This window comes from Urtica dioica, chromosome 3, assembly GCF_054948205.1.
Source record: "Urtica dioica subsp. dioica isolate 48M chromosome 3, U.dioica_male_clone48M_v1_H2, whole genome shotgun sequence".
Lineage (NCBI taxonomy): Eukaryota > Viridiplantae > Streptophyta > Magnoliopsida > Rosales > Urticaceae > Urtica > Urtica dioica.
In genome coordinates this window covers 32,375,270-32,395,703 of record NC_142758.1, presented here as the reverse complement: position 1 = coordinate 32,395,703, position 20,434 = coordinate 32,375,270, and the positions used below count along the sequence as shown (strand labels likewise).

General features: G+C 38.3%; 1 protein-coding gene across 1 annotated transcript; it reads left to right on the top strand.

Moving 5' to 3' along the window:
* The first annotated feature begins 1,436 nt into the window (after positions 1-1,436).
* LOC149402592 (uncharacterized) lies at positions 1,437-10,376 on the top strand. The gene is made up of 3 exons (XM_089608452.1): positions 1,437-1,500; positions 8,789-9,212; positions 9,784-10,376. Exons 1-3 carry the CDS (start codon positions 1,437-1,439, stop codon positions 10,214-10,216), a joined length of 921 nt encoding a protein of 306 aa, XP_089464578.1. The 3' UTR covers positions 10,217-10,376.
* The last annotated feature ends 10,058 nt before the right edge of the window (positions 10,377-20,434 follow it).

Here is a 20,434-nt window from a genome sequence, read left to right as displayed (position 1 = left end):
AGAGGAAAATTCCACTATTAGCTCATTTTTCTCCTAATTCACTAATTTGACTTCGGAAAAGGAGCAAGGAGGAGCCATGTCGTCCAACCCAAAAGAGAAAGTGACTCGGACGTCCACCACCACCTAGGACCATACTCCTAAGGACCTCAGGAGATCTTTACTATTTTGGGCTTGTCCCCATCTGTCTCGATCCCTTTGTGACCAAAGGAAGTTGTCTCTCAATACAAAGATCACCTTTTTCAAAGACAAATCGATATCTTTTCACGCCTAAATTGCCTCCCCAAAACACCGTTCTGGAAGTGCTGCTCAAGCTCGAACCCAAACATGCAAAACGACAAACGCCCAAGCGATTAGAGAACTAGATCTAAGAGGCGGGATTGGCAAGAAGAAATCGGAAGCAACGAGCGACCTTACACCAGTCATCCTCGATGAAACCAAGCCCGAACAAATTGTTATGATGGGAGCCAATCCACCCACGGTTCTCAAGACCCGGCTTGTGGCTTTCCACCCATAATAGAAAGACTTGTTTGCTTGGACGCATGCTGACATGCTGGGAATTGGTCCGAAAGCTATCACCACCCATCATCTCAACATCCTCTCTGAGGAGACTAGGAAGATCTCAACAAAAGAAGAATGTTCCACCCCAAGCAATACCTAGCAATCGGCGAGGATGTAAAGAAGCTCACACAACCGGATTCATTCGGGAAGTCAAATTCCCGGAATGGGTATCAAACGTGGTGATGGTGAAGAAGGCTAACGGAATATAGAGGATTTGAATCGACTACACATGTCAACAAAGCATGCCCAAGGATTGCTTTTCTCTATCGAGGATCGATCAATTTATGGATTTGATGGCCGGGCACGAGCTCATGAGTTTCATTGACGGTTACTCGGGATACAGCCTAATTCAGATGTAGGAGCCCGGCCAACTCTCAACCACCTTCACCATGTATCGAGGGCTATTCTGTTACAAGGTTATTCCCTTCATATTGAAGAATGCGAGAGCCACCTATCAACGGTTGGTCAACAAGAGATTTGCAAAGAAAATCGGGAAGACTAGTGCACGTCAAAAGCTTGAAGGCGTACGACCACATACGAGAATTGAAGGAGATGTTCAATCTCCTCCGAAATTACAAAATGAAACTAAACCCCAACAAGTTCACCTTTAGAGTAATGTCGGGAAAGTTTCTAGGATTCATCGTCAACAACTGCGGAATCGAGGCCTTCCGGAGAAGATCAAGGAAAAGTGAAAGATGTTCCAAGCCTTAACGGTTGAGTGAGACGAAAAGGGCGAAACTACATTCCAAGAGTTGAAAGACGACTTTGCCTAACACCGCTACTCGCGAAGCCAGGGGGCACATGTCCTCATACAATTTTGGAAAGGTCCGTACAGGGTTAAAAACGTAATACGTGATGGAACATGTCTCCTTGAAGACATGGAGGGGCTCGAGTTCAAGACACCCTGGAACGCCGAGATCCTCTGTCAATACACAAAGAATGGTAACCCAGTTTGGTGCAATGTCATCTACCCTGGATGGTAGTGTGCCTAGTGGAAAGAAAAATTCACTATATGAAAAGTAACGATCCCCGCTTCAAAGCCCTTTTTCTATTACTAACCGTGAATTTCAACTCAACCTCCCCCTAAATATGAGATCCCCTCACTTCCACTTTCAAACACTCTCCCAAATTGTTTGGTAATCTTCAATGTCAACGTTCGTGAATACACAATCAGGAAATTACAAAACCCAAATAATTCTCTAACACTCAATGGAACTGTAATAGTGTTTAGAGAATCACAACAGACACCCCACACAATTATCTTCTCGGTCCATCGATCGTGCACGTCTAAGAACTCTAAAAGTGTGAATAAATGCATCAAGACTATTAAGGGCATAATATCTTTCTATTATAGTAGTCAGCGACTCTGAAAGTCGAATTAGGGTTTTCTTACCCATTCACGCGAAGAAAATATATGAAGAAGAACTCCCGCAAAACATTCTGGCGAAACATAAAACTTTCCAAAAATACAGCTCTGCACACAGCGGCCAAGATGTCTCAACATATCCATGAGCATGGTGCAAGACATCTTGCCAAATAAACTTGCACTAGAAAAATAAGCCAACAGCACATGTAACAACACGTGTAACTCGCCATACATGTAAAAGTAGTATCATACGTGTATATATATTATCTGAAATGTAAATGACAGAAAACTAAATTACAGAAATTTAAATGTGACCCCAATATAACTATTCCTGAGCCCATTGCCAACGATAACCCGTGGGTGTCCTCTAATAAGAATAGTGCACTCTCCGCACCCTATATACATGATGTACTATTCGATTCATATATATATATATGTATAACCAGTTTGTCCAAGATATACAAAATATTTTCTCTTAAATAATCGGGATATATATAATACTAAAAATAATTATTCTGTTAGCGTAGTTATTTATTTTCCGTACGGCTATAGAGATGTTTAATTCCCAACAACGTGACACTGTGTAATTTTTATGCAATAACAAAATTCCCTTCTCTTTCCTGGAAATCATTGATAACCTTGAAGCAAGGTTGTATCATCCTTCCTACTAATTGTGGCATACGACTGGATAACAAATTTTCTCCGACCCCAAGTTTTTATGGATTTTGTTACCATGAGACATCAATTCAAATCCCGAATTTTTGAATTGAGAGAAGTTCTCACTATTTCTTAGATTCATGAACTTTATTGAATTTGGTGGTACCTTTATGTCTCTTTTTTCATGAAGAACATTTTATAGAACTGTTAGACGCTCCAATATATATGTCCAGTCGGAAGCCATCCATTATTTAAAATGAATTCCATTTATAAAAGAAATTGAGATTTGTATGTAATCTCACTATTTCTTAGATTCATGAACTTTATTGAATTCGGTGGTATCTTTATGTCTCTTTTTTTCATGAAGAAAATTTTATAAAACTGTTAGACGCTCCAATATATATGTCAAGTTGGAGGCCATCCATTATGAAAAATGAATTCCATTTATAAAAGAAATTGAGATTTGTAAGTAACTAGTGTATGAAAGTTAAAATTATGGCCAAACTATCGTTATATTTAAAGAAATAGCAAATGAAAGTAATTTGTTCCCTTATTGTCCTTTTCTATCAAATTTTTAAATAAAAACCAGCCTCATTGTTTTTTAAGAGGAGGTTTCCTCTACCGCCGGTTGGTAATGGCCACGAGGGCCAAGTTGTGGCGATTAAGGGCGTCGTCCTCGTCGTCGACGGAGATCCAACATTTACGATCTTGAAAATTTGTTGTTTAATACTATTAACTATGAGGAAAAATATTTTTACTTTGACAAATAATAATATAAACTTTTAATGTTATTAACGAACGAGTTTAGATTCATATTTGGTTTAGGATTGAAATTTTCTCGGAATCGTCGAGCGACTCTACACCTCGTCATCCTCCAACCACCTTCGGAGTCAGAGCCGAAAAAAGCAGCTGAAAGCTCTGGTTGCGAAGCGGAAAACCTAATTAAACATGTTGCAATAGCTCTCCGATGACAGTTTCCCATGATGCTGGTTATGGCCACGAGTGGTAAGTTGTGGCGATTTAAGGCGACGTCGTTGTCGTCAACGGAAATTCGGCTGTTTCCAATCCTTGAAATTGTGATTTACTCTGACGATTAATAATATATAAATTTCCATCTTAGAAAAAAAAATTGTTGTAACTAGCCAAATGACTAATTTCAATTAAAATTATAGCTCAATTATTCAAATTTCAAAAACATAGTTTAACTTATGTCTACGTCTCCATAACATGGCACATGTCTCTTGCTTAAGTTTGGTCTATTTTCTTAATTTTAGAAACTTCGATTAGAATTTGAACAAACGGTCAAATAAATTACATGACATAAATATATGAATAAAATCCTAAAAAAATTAAATTGTCAAGCAAAATACAATACAAATAAATTAGTTGCTGAGAGTACAATATTATTTTAAGTGCATGTAAAATGAATAAGAAATACCAAAAATATGATTCAATATAAAAGATACAAATTAGTATATGTGCACGGGGTAAAAGCAGAAATTTGTAAAATTATTAATATAATTAATTGATAATGAATTTGTTTTTTAGGTGTTAAAAATAAAATTTTGGATTAGAGATAAAATACTGTTTAACTTGACATAAACTATATAATAAAGTGAAAAAACACTATAATATAATTAAAGAGGTGAAGATACCCTAAAATGTTATCTCTATGATTATATAGTTTTGTTTATAATAGGCGTTTAATATTGAACTTTCCAAATGTATTAAAAAGAGTATGTTTAAAAATGAATACCGTAAGACCCCACATTTCACATCAAACAGATTAGTTGTCCTGTCCATTTAGCATTTAAACGAAATCCAGTGGATGATATAGCCGTAGATAAGATTTTCTATTTTTCTGTTAGTATTACATTTTTGAAAAACCAATACACCTGTAGAGTAAGCTGAACGGGCAACACCCCAATATGGTATAGACTAATCCTGGCCTAACGGTACCGGGACGGGACGGAATCCCCGCTACCGTTAGGCACAGTAACGGGAGTCCGGTAGCGGGACGGGACGGAATCCCCGCTACCGTTAGGCACAGTAACGGGAGCGGGACTCCCGTTACTGTTGACGGACGGGACTCCCGTCCCGTTAAGTTGGCTAACGGTAACGGGAGTCCCGTTAGTCCCGTTTTTTTTTTTTTTTAAATCTCGGCAGTTGGATCAAAGATCCAACGGCCAAAAAAAAAAGAGTCGTTGAATTTTTTACCGTTTTTTTATAGCCGTTGGACATTTCGGCCTTTTTTTTTTACCCATTTATTTATAAAATCTATAAATACCCCCCCATTTCATTCATTTTCTTCACACATTTCCTTCAAACTCTCTCAAATTCTCTCAATCTCAATCTCAAATTCTCTTAAACTCTCTCGATTTTAATCTCAAATTCTCTCTAACGCTTTCAATTTTTCATGGCATCCTCATCCCACAACCGAGGAGGTCGAAGGGGAAGAGCTTCTCGAGGTCAACAAATGCACCGTTTTGAAGAAAATTGGTTGCACTTAGCTCAAAACGCCCCCGACCCAAACACCCAAAACTCTTTCGATCCAAATTATGTTGCTCCTACTTTCAACCATTCGGAATTCACCAAAATTCCAAACACCCAAGTGCCATACTACCCTCAAATGGATCCCGAGCAAGCCTATCAAGCTCAAATTCCGCCATCCGAAGTGGCTTTTCAAGAATTTCAAGTATTCGAGCAACATTATCGTGAATCCCAAAATCCAAATGAAGAAGAAGATGACGATGAAACCCAAAATCCAATTGAAGAAGAGGAGGAGGAGGATGAGGAAGAAGAAGACCTACCACCACCACCACCTCAACCTCGAAGTCAAGTTCCACGACATCGACAACGTGAACAACAAGAGGAGACCCGAAACCGACGACAACAACGAGCACGACAAGAACAACAACAACAATAACATGAAGGTGCTCAACAACAACAACAACCACCTCAACAACAACAACCACCACGACGTCGTGCTAGGTCCGTTGTGTGGACCTTCTTTGAAGAGGTGATTGCGAACGGCGAAAAATTCGGAAAATGTCACAGTTGTGGCAAAATCTTCAGCGCTCACAACACAAGAGTCGGGACGTCGCTATTGTGGAGTCATCACAGGCACTGCCAGGGGAATCAATTTGCAGCCTCGTCAACCCAGGTTAGTAACATCGATCCTGTAAGCTTTAGACGTGAATTAGTAGAATATTTTGTATCCACCGATCAATCTTTTAGTCATATCGAATCTCAAGGCTTCGTTAGATTCATTAGTTCTATAATTCCAAACGTTCAAATAATGTCTAGGAAAGCCTTGAGATCCGATTTCCTAAAATGGTTTTAGGAGAAAAGGAACAAATGAAAGACACAATATCATCTGGTAGATATAGCGTTGCGTTAACCTCGGATATATGGACTAGTCAATCTAAGATGGATTTCATGAGCGTTGTAGTGCACAATATAGACGACGATTGGAACCTAAACAAACGTATCATAGCCTTTAGGAGGATAGAAGGTTCTCACACTGGTGAAAACATCTTAGACATCATAGTTAGTGTTATAGGTGAGTGGGGTTTGACCGATAGGATTATATCTGTAACCTTAGATAATGCCACAAGCAACAACGCCATGATTAGGGAGTTAAAGGAGAAACTTAACGTTGACGATACCCTTTTGCATCAACGTTGTGCTACCCATATCATAAACCTCATAGTTCAAGCCGGAGCCGCTAGTTATGACCCTTCGATCAACAAGATTAGGAATTACATTAGTTGGATAAATAGTTCAACCTCTAGAGTAGATGAGCTTAAGAGACGCCTTAGACTAAACGGTCTCCAAGAACGCACCTTTCACCTAGATAACAAAATTAGGTGGAATTCTACCTTTCTCATGTTGACCAACTTCTTATCCGAGCATTACGTCAATGTTATTATTTCTTACATTAACAGCGAACATGGAAAAAACGCTATATCCGAATATGATATTAGGATGGCTGAATCATTTGTTTCTTTTCTCGACATTTTTTACAAAGAAACTTGTTATCTCTCTGCTGTTTACACTCCTACTTCTTTTCTCGGTCTTCATACTATGACCGCAATTGCTGTGCATCTTGATAAATATAAAAAACGAAACAATTTTTCAAGATTCTATTCAAGCAATGACAGCCAAGTTTTTAAAAATATTGGGGGGCTGGAAATGTTCCATTATTATACGGTTTTGGAGCCATTCTAGACGTCCGATGTAAAATTGGTGGTTTAAAAAAATTTCTGAAGTACATTAGAAACCATTTCGTGGACCAAGATTACGTTGCACTTGATCCCGGGAGGATCGTGCAAGCTTTTTTTTTTTATCTTTTCAAGGTATACGAGGCGAAACTCCTACCGCAATATCGAGCACAACCATCTCAATCACAGACGCAGTATCCGAGAAGACACCAATACACGAATGTCTTCGTCAACGCGCCCGTTTACAGCTCATCGCCTCAACAACAAGAAGCTGGGACAAGTCAGACGAGGTCGAGCGCAACCAACGCACGGTCCCATCCGGAGATCCAAGAGTACGATCGGAACGATTGGGTCAGGTCGGATGACGAAGCCATCGACCTCTTAGTTTGGTGGAGACAGAATGCGAGGAGGTTCCCGGTCTTGTCATCTATGGCACAAGACATCCTCACCATCCCTGTTTCAACCGTGTCATCTGAGGTGGCTTTTAGAAGCGCGGGCCGCATCATCGACGATAGAAGATGTAGCTTGAAACCGGAGATGGTTGAAGCATTGACGTGCGGTGAGGATTGGATTCAACATAGAAATCGAGCACAAGAAACATTCATGTGCTTCGATATTCTCGACGATTTTGAAGTTGATTTCGCAAATGTAAATATAAATGGTTAGACTAACTTGTATAACTAAGGGATATCCCGGCCCTTGTCCGGGATAAATTTTCAAATAATTAACGAGGAAAGGGGTGCTCTTTTTCCTCGCCGTCGCACCTTTTTAGGGGTCGGTGAGGTTTTTTAGGAGGCCCATTTTTAATTTCACATTCTTTTTTATTATATTTTTCTACTCATTTACTTCAAAATCTTTTCAATTAAGTCCTTGTATATAATTATTTAACTTCATTTAAATCTTCATTTCTACCCACTTAATTTAAAATCTTTTCAATTACATCCTTTTATTTAATTATTTAACTTCATTAAAATATTTTTTTTAATAATTTTTTTTTACGCCTAACGGGGTCCGAATCCCGTTGGGCGGGACTCCCGTTACCGTCCCGTTCATTAACGGGACGGGACTCCCGTTAGTCCCGGTAACGGGAGTCCGGGCTTGGCGGGAGCGGGAGTCGCGGTACCTCCCGCCAAGCCAAGTTTAGTATAGAGTAAATGCCATAACTCATCGGTCGTGACTCGTGACTTAACTTAAATTTAGTGGCCCTCTTGAAGTCGCTAAAGATGACTCAGTTCTCTTTTTTGGATAGAAATCTACGAAATAATTAATATATTTTAGTCCGAAAGAAAAAATATGTAAAAATATGTCCAGAAATATTTAAGTTTGAAAAATATATTTAAAATTTTTTAAAGTCATTTTAATTTTTGTAATAAATAAAAAATAATAATCGGTACGAATTAACACTACTTGTATTTAAGATACAAATTTTTTTTTCCACACTGTTTATTGAACAATCTCTTATATATATATATATATATATATATATATATATATATATATATATATATATATGTATATATTACACACCAAAAAATCAGAGTGGGCTAAATAGGAAGTGTAATGAATGAGGCAACTACCCACTGACCCCGACAAGGCCCAATTGTTTCAGCCAAAATAAATAATTAAAATTATACACTTTATTTATTTGTATTTTTAAGATTATTATATACCTTATTTTATACGATTGAATTTTGAAACTAATATAATTTACTAATGTTGAATAGCTCTTTATATTTCTGAGTTTAATTATACTAAAATAACTTAAATATGGTTTATTTTATCATTAATTTATACAATAAGTAGCACATCTAATTGAAAAATGTAATAATTAGTCTCCGGAAATTAATACTTGGGACCATTTATTTCTTAGCCAACTTTTATAAAATTGTCAATATTGCCCAAGTGATAAGCTAAAATTAATACTTGGGACCATTTCTTTCTTAGCCAACTTTGATAAAATTGTCAATATGGCCCAAGTGATAAGCTAAAATTAATCTTACAAAACAACTCAATTATTTTCCACATCTCTTACTCTATTCTATATATACATATTCTAAAACAGACACGGCCAAACTTACAATATCACACACACAAAAAAATGTATGTAAGGCGGAGCTGAGAAAGTCGCCGGAATTGCTGGAGTTGAGGCCCTCAGAGGGCCCGAATTCGGGGTATCTAGTGATCTTCGACGAGGAGAGCGAGAGAAGGTTGTGTTTTGGGCTGTGCAAGGACAGGTCGGTTCGAGAGCTTCCATTCCCGCAGAACAAGGACGTGAGTGTGGTGTACACCACCTGGGCCGGCAGTAACAAGTTAAAGCAACTTGACATCGTGGCTTTCATTCCGGTGCTCGGCGAGCCCTTGTCTTCCAACCGCTACTATGTCATCCAGCGCCTGGGAAATCATGTTGGGTTAGTTGGTTTTTCTTACTCTCTTTTGTGTCTGAATCCCATGGATTTTTATGGTACTATGGAATGTTTCTTTTTGCGATCATATATTGGGAGATGTACGACTTTTTGGTGGTGACTGGGGATGAAAAACAAATTTGGAGATGTATCAGTATAGCAAACTAAATATAAAAAATAAAGTTATGTAAAATTAAGTTTCGGTCATACAATTTCTAGAAATTAATAATAAAGAGTTGGTCATAGTGTGCAGTTTTATTACATGATTTTATCTCTTTATTTCAAAGAAAAATTTATTTACATTATATCTCGTATATCATATTTTACGTGTATGTACGTAGATATATATATATACAATGACGAAGCCAGGATTTCAATCAAAGGGGGGGCAAATTTGAGAAATATTTTTTAAGAGGGGCATTATTGAAAAAAAAACTTACAAATTTGGGTCAAAACATAATTATTGTTTTATATATATTTTATTAACTGAGTGAAATTACTTTATATTGATTCTTTTTTTATAAATAGTTTGATTAATTATCAATTTGATAGCGGAAACTTTTGTTTGAGTTGATAGGAAAGCCATCGCCAACTCGACGGAGGCAGACATGGGTAAGTCTTGTTGTTGCACGTACATCAAAGATGTGAACCCGCGACCGTTAGATTTTTCGGACACTTCTCAACAAGTGGAGATCATCCAGAAAAAGCACTTGGGATTAACGGCCATCTCCATCACCCCTGATGGATTCCCTCCCCTCTTCCTGAGGAGGGAATATTGGAACTTGCATGTGAATAGCCCTCGCCACTTCCGCCTAGACCACGCCCCGGGTCTCGATTCTGGGCTCAGAGGATCGCTCCCAGAGCTCGGGCGGGCTAGCCCGATGGTCGTTGGAAAGTGGTATGTCCCTTTCATGTTCATCACGGAACCAAATGTTGAACTCAAAGAACAAATGAAGAAATCTATGTTTTATGAGATGACGCTCCAACAAAGATGGGAGAAGATTTTTTAGCGCAACAATGACAACAGTGATTTTAGTAATGGTGTTGTTGTCAATGGTGCCCACAAGAAGAGTTGTAATCTTTATATTGTACATTCGATGTAATAAAGTCTCATGAAGACTCTTGCTTGTAATTGCTTATTTATTAATAAAAAGTTGAAACGTTCATTCATTCTTCCGTGTCTGTTTGAAGCTTTATGATAAAACATTAGTCTTTAGTCCATAAACAAACTAAACAACTTACGAAGAGACAAATGTAGATTTGCATGAACAAACTCTTCGTAGTTTGCTTAAAACGATATATTCGCAATCTAAGGGTCAAAGGACTATTGACCTCAGTATGATTGTTAGAAGAATCTATGATGTCTGGTTATGAGGCATTGAGAGTTGGAGACTCTATAGTTCTTCTAGGTATCTTCCGAAGGTACTGAATTGACCAGTGCACTTCTAGAGACAAGATAAGAACAAACCATTTAACCTCTTATGTCTCGAAGTCACTACGTATGAATTGCATTGTGCTTACCTTAATCCTGAAATGAGACATGCCATTTCACACCTTACGTATTCTCATTTGAGAAAGTCAGAGTTCGGACTCACTATGTGATTCCGAACAAGGCCTATTGGTGAAGTACTAAGTTGTGAGAATGTCATGAGTAACTTTGTGAAGTTCTCATAGATATGGAATTCATGTACAAGATTGCTGAAATGCAATGTATATCACCTCATGCTTTGTTCCTTGGAGTGTGAATAAATGAACTGGCCAGTGTCCAAATCGAGTCTTGACTCTTTTGGATGAAACAATGTGACTTGTTAGCTCCTCGTCAATACATTGTTTCTAACTTATTCACAAGCGACAAAGGAGTTGAGGAAATAACAGCTAGAAGGGTAAAATGGTAATTTCGTAAATCCCGACTAGCTGATGATATTCATGAAGGGTAAACATAGATAATATTCAGTGGATCCGCTCATCATAATTTGGTTGAATTCTTGAGTAGAAAATAAATTCATTTGAACTGAGAGATTTTCAGTGTCAACTCTTTAGTGGAGTCAGTTGACATTAAGCTAAACTTGGAAAAGGTTTGTGAACTTTTGAGTCCAAGTATTTTAGCTCAAGCTTTGTTCATTTGGATCCATGAGGTCACTGTCACGAATCACATCGATTAGGAATAGTTAAACTTTTGAGACATAGGATGAAATGAATGTCAATGAATTTTTTGACAATGTCATTTAATGACATGTTTCACTCGGCCAATATTAGTCTTATTGGGCCTTGTGAATTAATTTCATTTCATAAGAATTTTATTGAAAATTCTTAATGGGCTTTTCTCATGTTGTCATGAACAAATGAAGAAGCTTCTAGAAGCTCCTTCTAGAGACATGTTAGGCGCCCAAATACCCAAGAGAAAGAGAGAATATTTTGTGCATAAATATATCAAGATACTTGCCAAAAGAAAAAAGAAGAAACAAAATTTCCTCTATGAGGAAACAAGGAATTCGGCCAAGGCATGAAGGGAACAAAAGAGGAAACAAATCCAAGGGCTTCTAGAAGCCTATTTGGCCGAGTGACTCTAAGGGAAGGAGAGCAATATTTGCTCATGAATATGTGATATTCAATGAAAGAGGAAACTACCTTATTGAAGGTAAAACCTCCCCTATAAATAGAGGCCTCATTCCCTTCATTTTATTCATTCCACATAAGTTAGAGATTGAGAGCCTCTCTCTCTAGACCTTGTGGCCGCCCCCCTCTCTCTCTCTCTAGTCAATTTCGTTTTATTGTTTTGGCACCTAGGTCCTCATTTGACTTAGTGTTTAGCTCTGCGACTTCAAGACTCATTCTTAAGTCGTAGTGTTTAAAAGTGCCCACACACTAATTCCTTTTATTTCGAGTGATTTAGTGATAGAAACTTTCGTGGTTGCTCGAGTTGCCGAGGAAAGAAAGAGAGACGTGCTGCGAGGGAGACAAACGTTTTCAACCTTCCGAAGGCTCATCAACGTTCAAGCTTCTAAAGAGGTTAGTAAATTTATTATGCTCATATTAGTTTTATTTACATGTGCTTGCACTTTGTCTAGGTTAGTAAAAACTGTTTTACTTGAAAAATAAATTTTTTAAAATTCCGCCGCTTAACGAAGCGTTAAACTTTTTCTTAAACCCTAGATCAATTCCAACAAATAGTATCAGAGCTATGGTCAAAGATTTGCATGTACATGTATTTAAAAATATGAGCTTGAAAATCGTTTTCGAAAGTTTACTAATTTTGTGACAAGTTAGAATTGTTTTCTTAGATTTTTTTAATTTATTGCTCTTGCCTTTAAATTAAAAATCATGTTGATTTTCTATGATTTTGGGATGTTGTTAAAAAACATTAGAATCAGTTCTAAAAGTTTTTAATTTTTTATATTGAAAAACGTGTTTTAAAGGTTTGAGATTTTTCGAGTAAATTTTGTGACTAGTTATATTGTCTTGCTAGTTTCTTTTATTTACTTGAATCGTTTTATGCATATTGTTATTTCTTTTATATCATGTTATTACCTTGCTAATAAAACACAAATAAAAGATTTAACAACCTCCTAAAACGTTCCATTACACTCGATTCTTTTTCGCACCTAAAAAAGGACCAAGCTTTAATTATTTCTTTTTCTTCGAGCTGGAGTAAAACCCGCAGTAAAAGTGGCATAACTCTCTGCTCCGAAATCTAAATTTAATGATTCTTGAATCAAATTAAAGCTATGTCTGTCTTCTGTCCAATGCCACCACAGGTCAAACGGACATCGGAGCCTCCAGTTATGACGATTTTACTTTGAGGTGCGCGGCTGTTCCTAAAGTCCAGTTTTTTAGAATTCCGGATTTTCAGCCCCACTACCATGAGTTATAGAACTCTAATAAGAAAAATTTCTTGAGCAAAAATGTTTTTCATAAGATTGTAAACATGATGTGCAAGATTAAAATGTTTTGATTTTTGAAAGTTTAATTGAAATCGATTTTTTTTTACAAAACTAGTTTGAATCTTGAAAAACCGTTTTCGTTTTCAAACTTGAAATATTTTGTCATCCAAATCAAATAAGTTTTCAAAATGTTTTCAAAACTATATCTATACCATATATGTTCAAAATCTATATGCTCTTGAAATTTTGAGTGGGAGGTCTCTTTGTAGACAAGCCGAAAAATAAAAAGATGTGTAATCTCAAACTTTCAAGTGTTCGAGTGAGTTGAAGTTCACACTTCCCTCATGCACTTTCCCGAAATAGAAAATAGGAAAAGATCCGAGTATGTCCCTTGTGCCTTTATGCACTAACACTACTCCGAACATGAATATCTAGGATTCTCTTCTAGTTGTCCGCTCTATCGCTCTCTAACTAGGAAATCCGTTTCCGAACTTATAAGAGTCGATGAACCAACTCCAAAAACTAAGTGGGAGGGTTATATCTGTTGTTTGTAACCCACGATCCCCAACACTAATGAAAGAAGCAATAAACGTGGGTCTAAGAGCCGCTCTTGCGACCCTCTCTTAAATGGGAGTACTCCAAGGCGTTTTTACTTCGATCATTGCTCGATGAGCTACGTCCGAGAATGAGATGATGATGACAAGGCCTCCCCTTGGGGGATTGTTTTTCAAAGTCAATCTTTTGGACTAAGTGGTTGGTTGCACACTTAGGCTCAATCCCTAGTAATCCTCCCTTGAGGCTCTGCGAAAGGATGTGAGTGATCAAACCAATTTAAAAGGTGGCTAGTCTAAATTGATGTATCGACATCTTGGCTAAGCATTAATTATGTGTCATTCACTTATAAATGGAGATTTTTTGCGGCCTTCTCTTGAGGGAGTAAGTTATCGTTTGGTTTATAACACCTTTGGATTTTATCAAAGTCTTAAATAAAACTTAAATCCTAAACCTAAGACTAATCATAAACTTGTTTCAACTTTTATAGGCAATATGTCTCTCAACCCTCTCTCGACAATTCTTTCCTCGAATAAACTCGAAGGCGACAATTACGTCGACTGGAAACGTAACCTCGACATAGTCCTTACTGTCGACAAGCACAAATGGGTTCTCACCACCCCTTGTCCTCAAACGAATGAAGATTCGACACAAGAGGAAAAAGATGCCCTTGTGGCCTGGCTTCGATCCGATGAGATTGCGAGGTGCTATATTTTGGCATCAATGAACAATGTGTTGCAACAACAACATCGTGATTACAAAACTGCCACCGATATGCTCTACAATCTCCATGAGATATTTGGAGGGCAAGGACGTCAAGCTAGGCAACAAGCAGTCCGACAGTTTATGAACTGTCGCATGAAGGCTGGGACTCCCGTTAGAGATCATATGATGCTGATCATTAGCTATCTAAACGAAATGGAGATCCTTGGATCTGAGATTGATGGGGAGACTAAAATAGATATGATCTTGGAAACTCTCCCCGAAACTTTTGATACCTTCAAGTTGAATTACTCCATGAACAAGCTAGAGTACACTGTTACCGAGCTCATGAAGGAACTTCAAACCGCTGAGGCACTCACTAAGAAAAAGAGGGCTCTAGGAGAGGTACATGCTACTGCCTCCACCTCTGGATCTAAGAAGAGACCTCGCAAGGCCGAGAAGAAGAACAAACCTAAGGTTCAAACGAAGAAGAAGGCGCCAAAAGCTCCGAAGGTGGATAAGTCTAACGACAAATGCTACCACTGCAATGAGCCTGGTCACTGGCGTAGGAACTGTCCTGCCTACCTCAAAATTAAAGTAAAAGGTACTGTACTTATTACTGAAGCTTGTTTAGTAGCTGATAATGTATCATCGTGGATTATTGACTCCACTGCTACTAACCATATTTGCTGCTCCTTAACTGGTTTTAGGAAAAGCAAAAGCTTAGAGGATGGCGACTTCTGCTTCAAGTGGGGTGATGGGAGCGTGGTGTCTGCGAAGGCTGTGGGATCCGTGACGTTATCTTTTGAAGATCGCACTTTAAATTTGAAGAATGTTTATTATGTTCCTTCCTTTGGGAAAAACTTAATATCTGTTGCTCAACTTTTAGAGCAAGATTATTATTTAAAGTTTATAAAGAATGGAATTCATATTTCTTTTTCTAATTCTTTTGTCACTGATGCATGTATGAAGAATGGTCTTTTTTACATTTATCCCACTCAACCTTCCATCTTAGACACCGAAATATATAATGATCTAATTAGGGAGCCAAAGAGGATCAAACTTTCTGAATCCTCCGATCTAACAAAATCAACATACCTATGGCACTTAAGACTTGGTCATATCAGTCTAGATAGGATTAAGAGACTTGTGAGGGACGGTCCACTCCAAGCCTCTGCAATAGGTTCACTACCTACTTGTGAATCCTGCATAGAAGGAAAAATGACTAAGCAACCTTTCTCCGATAAGGGTCGAAGAGCCACTGAGTTGCTGGAACTAATACATTCTGATGTATGTGGTCCGCTCAGCCAACAGGCACGTGGAGGATACGAATACTTCGTTACCTTCACCGATGATTACTCACGATATGGTTTTGTCTATTTGCTCAAACACAAATCCGAGACCTTTAACGTACTTAAGGTCTTTAGGGCTTTAGTGGAAAAGCAAACTGGCAAAGTGATCAAAACCCTTCGATCTGATCGAGGTGGTGAGTATATGTCTGGAGAGTTCGATGACTTTCTTAAAGAAGAAGGTATCGCTTCTCAGCTTACCGCACCTGGCACACCTCAACAAAACGGAGTGTCAGAGAGAAGAAACCGAACTCTTATGGAGATGGTTAGATCAATGATGAGTTACTCATCACTCCCTCTTTCCTTTTGGGGATATGCCCTCGAAACAGCCGCCTATATTCTGAACCAAGTTCCGTCCAAGACGGTTCCTGGTACTCCTTATGAATGATGGACTGGCCGAAAAGTGAATCTTGGCCGCATCAAAATTTGGGGTTGCCCCGCACACGTGCTAAGGCAAAAGACTAGGAAGTTGGCTAGTAGGTCAGAATTGTGTCTTTTCGTTGGATATCCAAAGGAAACCAAGGGTTTTACTTTCTATAGTCCCGAGGACGATAAGACTTTCGTTAGCACGAATTCTCGTTTCCTTGAGGAGGACTTTATGAAAGATGCAAAACCTAGAAGCAAAATTGTGCTTGAAGAAAAGTTGGGTGAGGAAGTTTCTACCTCATCTGTAAGAACTGTTCTTACCCCAACTGAAACACAACCTAACTCATCAGAATCTCGTCAAGTAGTACTTCGACGTAGTGGGAGGGCTACTCAAAAGCCTGACAGGTACATGTCTTATGGAGACTCTCTCGTAGCTGTCTCTGACATGGATGATCTTGTTTCCTATAGCCAAGCGATGGCTTGTTCTGAATCAAACCTTTGGCTTGACGCCATGAAAGTTGAGATGCACTCGATGTATGTCAACAAAGTCTGGAAACTTGTAGACCTTCCTGAAGGGATTAAACCCGTAGGGTGTAAGTGGATATACAAGAAGAAAATGGGTCCTGATGGGAACGTCCAGACGTTCGATGCACGACTTGTGGCGAAGGGTTATACCCAACAAGAAGGAATTGACTATGAAGAAACCTTCTCGCCAGTTGCGATGCTTAAATCCATCCGCATACTCCTATCCATAGCTGCAGCTCTCAACTTTGAGATTTGGCAAATGGATGTCAAGACAGCCTTTCTGAATGGCAATCTTGACGAGCGCATTTACATGGCTCAACCAGACGGTTTCGTGGATAAAGGTCAAGAGACCAAGGTTTGTGAGTTACTTAAGTCCATTTATGGACTAAAGCAAGCATCTAGGTCATGGAATATCATATTCGATGAAACTGTTAAAAGCTTCGGCTTTGAACAGTCAATAGATGAGCCTTGTGTTTACAAGTTAATACACGAAGGCAAAGTTGTGTTTCTGGTACTATATGTCGATGATATACTACTCATTGGTAATGACGTGGGTAAGTTATCTGAGGTTAAGGTCTGGTTAGTGAAGCAATTCAATATGAAGGATCTAGGAGAAGCCGCGTACATTCTGGGGATCCAAATCTTTCGAGATAGGAAAAACCGGACCCTATCGCTCTCTCAAGCATCTTATATTGATAAGGTGATGGATCGCTTCTTGATGCAAGACTCCAAGAAGGGCCAAACACCCTTTAGGCATGGAGTTTCACTCTCTAAGGACCAGTCTCCCAAGACAGCACAAGAGATTGAAGACATAAGGGAAATTCCTTACGCCTCTGTCGTGGGAAGCCTCATGTATGCTATGCTTTGCACTAGACCAGACATCTGTTTCGCCGTTGGCGTAGTTAGCCGTTTCCAATCCAACCCTGGACCCGAGCACTGGATTGCTGTCAAGCATGTTCTTAAGTATCTTCGAAGAACTAGGAACTTGATGCTTACATACTCAGGTACTGACCTGACTATGACGGGATATACCGACTCCGATTTTCAAGCGGATAAGGATTCCAGGAAATCCACTTCGGGATCTGTGTTCATCCTTAATGGTGGAGCTGTTGTGTGGAGGAGTATTAAGCAATCTTGCATTGCTGACTCCACAATGGAAGCAGAATATGTGGCTGCTTATGAAGCATCCAAAGAGGCTGTATGGCTTAGAAAATTCCTTAAGTATTTGGAAGTTGTTCCAAACGTCGACGAGCCCATGACCCTTTATTGTGATAATAGTGGGGCTGTCGCTAATTCAAAGGAACCTCGAAGCTATAAGCGCTCTAAACATATTGGAATTAATCAAGATAATAGTGGGACTATTTACAAAATATTTACAATAGTTTTTGGCTATTTACAAAAAATTTACAAAACGTTGGCTAAAACACAAACACTTATGTGTACGTGGCTTATATCGCTAAATTTTTCTCAAAATACCCTTTTTGGAATTAATGTTGTCAATCACTATTACAGCAAGTGAGATTATAATAATAAAACATATTATTATATTAACGTTCTTATCTGCCGTTATCGAAGCCGAATCGGGGATTATGGACCTAGTAGTAGAAGCTTAACAATCTCGATAAAAAAAACAAAATATTCTTTTCTCTTTTCAAATCGAATTGTTTAGTCTCTTTCAATACTCCAACGTGTAATCCAAGATTGAACCCTTCTTTAAAACTAGAATTATATTTACTCATCCTGACGAGTGTCGACTGATTTAGTCAGTATGTGATCATGACCCTCCAGGTTCTGCCCGTATCGAGATAGGTCAATTTGTTCTGTTATACCTTTCTCGTTACATATAAGCCCTAAGCATCGTTGCTTCCCCAGCGAAAGGTTCAACCGAACGTAAGCCAACATTGGAAGTGTGCACAATCAATCGGTTCTGGAATCAACCCTTAGGTGAGAGAACATTTACATTCTTTCAAGAAGGCTGAATTACGTATCTGTAAAACACTTTCTTCTACAATCATGTCCCGAATTTTCAAGACACTTATTTGATCAGCGTCTTACTACCCTTTAACGTGGTGAGTCAAAGAAGCTGATAATTGTTGTCAATGGTGCCTACAAGAAGAGTAGTGGTCTTTACTTGTGTACATTTGATGTAATAAAGTCTCACGAAGACTCTTGCTTGTAACTGCTGAATAATTAATAAAGAGTTGAAACTTTCATTCATTCTTCCTAAACCTTAGTCTTTAGTCCTTAAACAAACCTAACAACAATCGAAGAGTCAAATATAGATTTGCATGAACAAACTCTTCATGGTTTGCTTAAAACAGTATATTCACAATCTAAGGATCAAAGGGCTATTGATCTCAGTATGATTGTTGGGAGAATCTATGATGTCTGGTTATGGGACATTGAGAGTTGGAGACTCTATAGTTCTTCCTAGGTATCTTCTGAAGGTATCGAATTGACTAGTGCACTTCTAGAGAAAGAATAAGAACAAACCATTTAACCTCTTATGTCGCACCTAATGCCTTTAGCGACGGGTTATTCGGTGCGACTCTGTCGCACCTAAAGTCGCACCTAATAAACTTTTAGGTGCGACATATGAAGTATTCGGTGCGACAATCGTCGCACCGGATGACGTTTTTTGTCCTAGTGACTATGTACGAATTTCATCATGCTTATCTCAATCTTGAAATGAGACATGTCATTTCATAGCTTACATATTCCCATTTGAGAAAGTCAGAGTTCTAGATTCACTATGTGATATAGACAAGACCTATTGGTGAGGTACTAAGTTATGAAGATGTCATCAGTAACTTTGTGAAGATCTTGTAGATATGGAATTCATGTACAAGATTGTTGAAATACAATGTATATCACCTCATGCTTTGTTCCTCGGAATGTGAATAAATAAACTGGCCAGTTTCCAAATTGAATCGTGACTCTTTTGGATGGATGAATGTGACTTCTTAGCTCCTCGTCAATACATTGTTTCTAACTTATTCACAAGCGACAAAGGAGTTGAGGAAATAACAGCTAGAAGGGTAAAATGGTAATTTCGTAAATCCCGACTAGCTGATGATATTCATGAAGGGTAAACATAGATAATATTCAGTGGATCCGCTCATCATAATTTGGTTGAATTCTTGAGTAGAAAATAAATTCATTTGAACCGAGAGATTCTCAGTGTCAACTCTTTAGTGGAGTCAGTTCACATTAAGCTAAACTTGGAAAAGGTTTGTGAACTTTTGAGTCCAAGTATTTTAGCTCAAGCTTTGTTCATTTGGATCCATGAGGTCACTGTCACGAATCACATCGATTAGGAATAGTTAATCTGGAAGCTAAGTCAAAACAAGAACGAAAATTGTCAAAAGGGTATTTTTGTCTTTTGAGACATAGGATGAAATGAATGTCAATGAATTTTTTGACAAGGTCATTTAATGACATGTTTCACTCGGCCAATATTAGTCTTATTGGGCCTTGTGAATTAATTTCATTTCATAAGAATTTTATTGAATATTCTTAATGGGCTTTTCTCATGTTGTCATGAACAAATGAAGAAGCTTCTAGAAGCTCCTTCTAGAGACATGTTGGGCGCCCAAATACCCAAGAGAAAGAGAGAATATTTTGTGCATAAATGTATCAAGATACTTGCCAAAAGAAAAAGAGGAACAAAATTTCCTCTATGAGGAAACAAGGAATTCGGCCAAGGCATGAAGGGAACAAAAGAGGAAACAAATCCAAGGGCTTCTAGAAGCCTATTTGGCCGAGTGACTCTAAGGGAAAGAGAGCAATATTTTTTCATGAATATGTGATATTCAATGAAAGAGGAAACTACCTTATTGAAGGTAAAACCTCC

Excerpts from the sequence above, each read along its gene's own strand:
- LOC149402592 (XM_089608452.1), top strand. The coding sequence starts at position 1,437 with ATGGAGGGGCTCGAGTTCAAGACACCCTGGAACGCCGAGATCCTCTGT. Across the intron at positions 1,501-8,788 it reads CTGTCAATACACAAAGAATG|CTAAAATTAATCTTACAAAA; the intron begins GTAACCCAGTTT and ends CCAAGTGATAAG. Across the intron at positions 9,213-9,783 it reads CGCCTGGGAAATCATGTTGG|GAAAGCCATCGCCAACTCGA; the intron begins GTTAGTTGGTTT and ends TTGAGTTGATAG.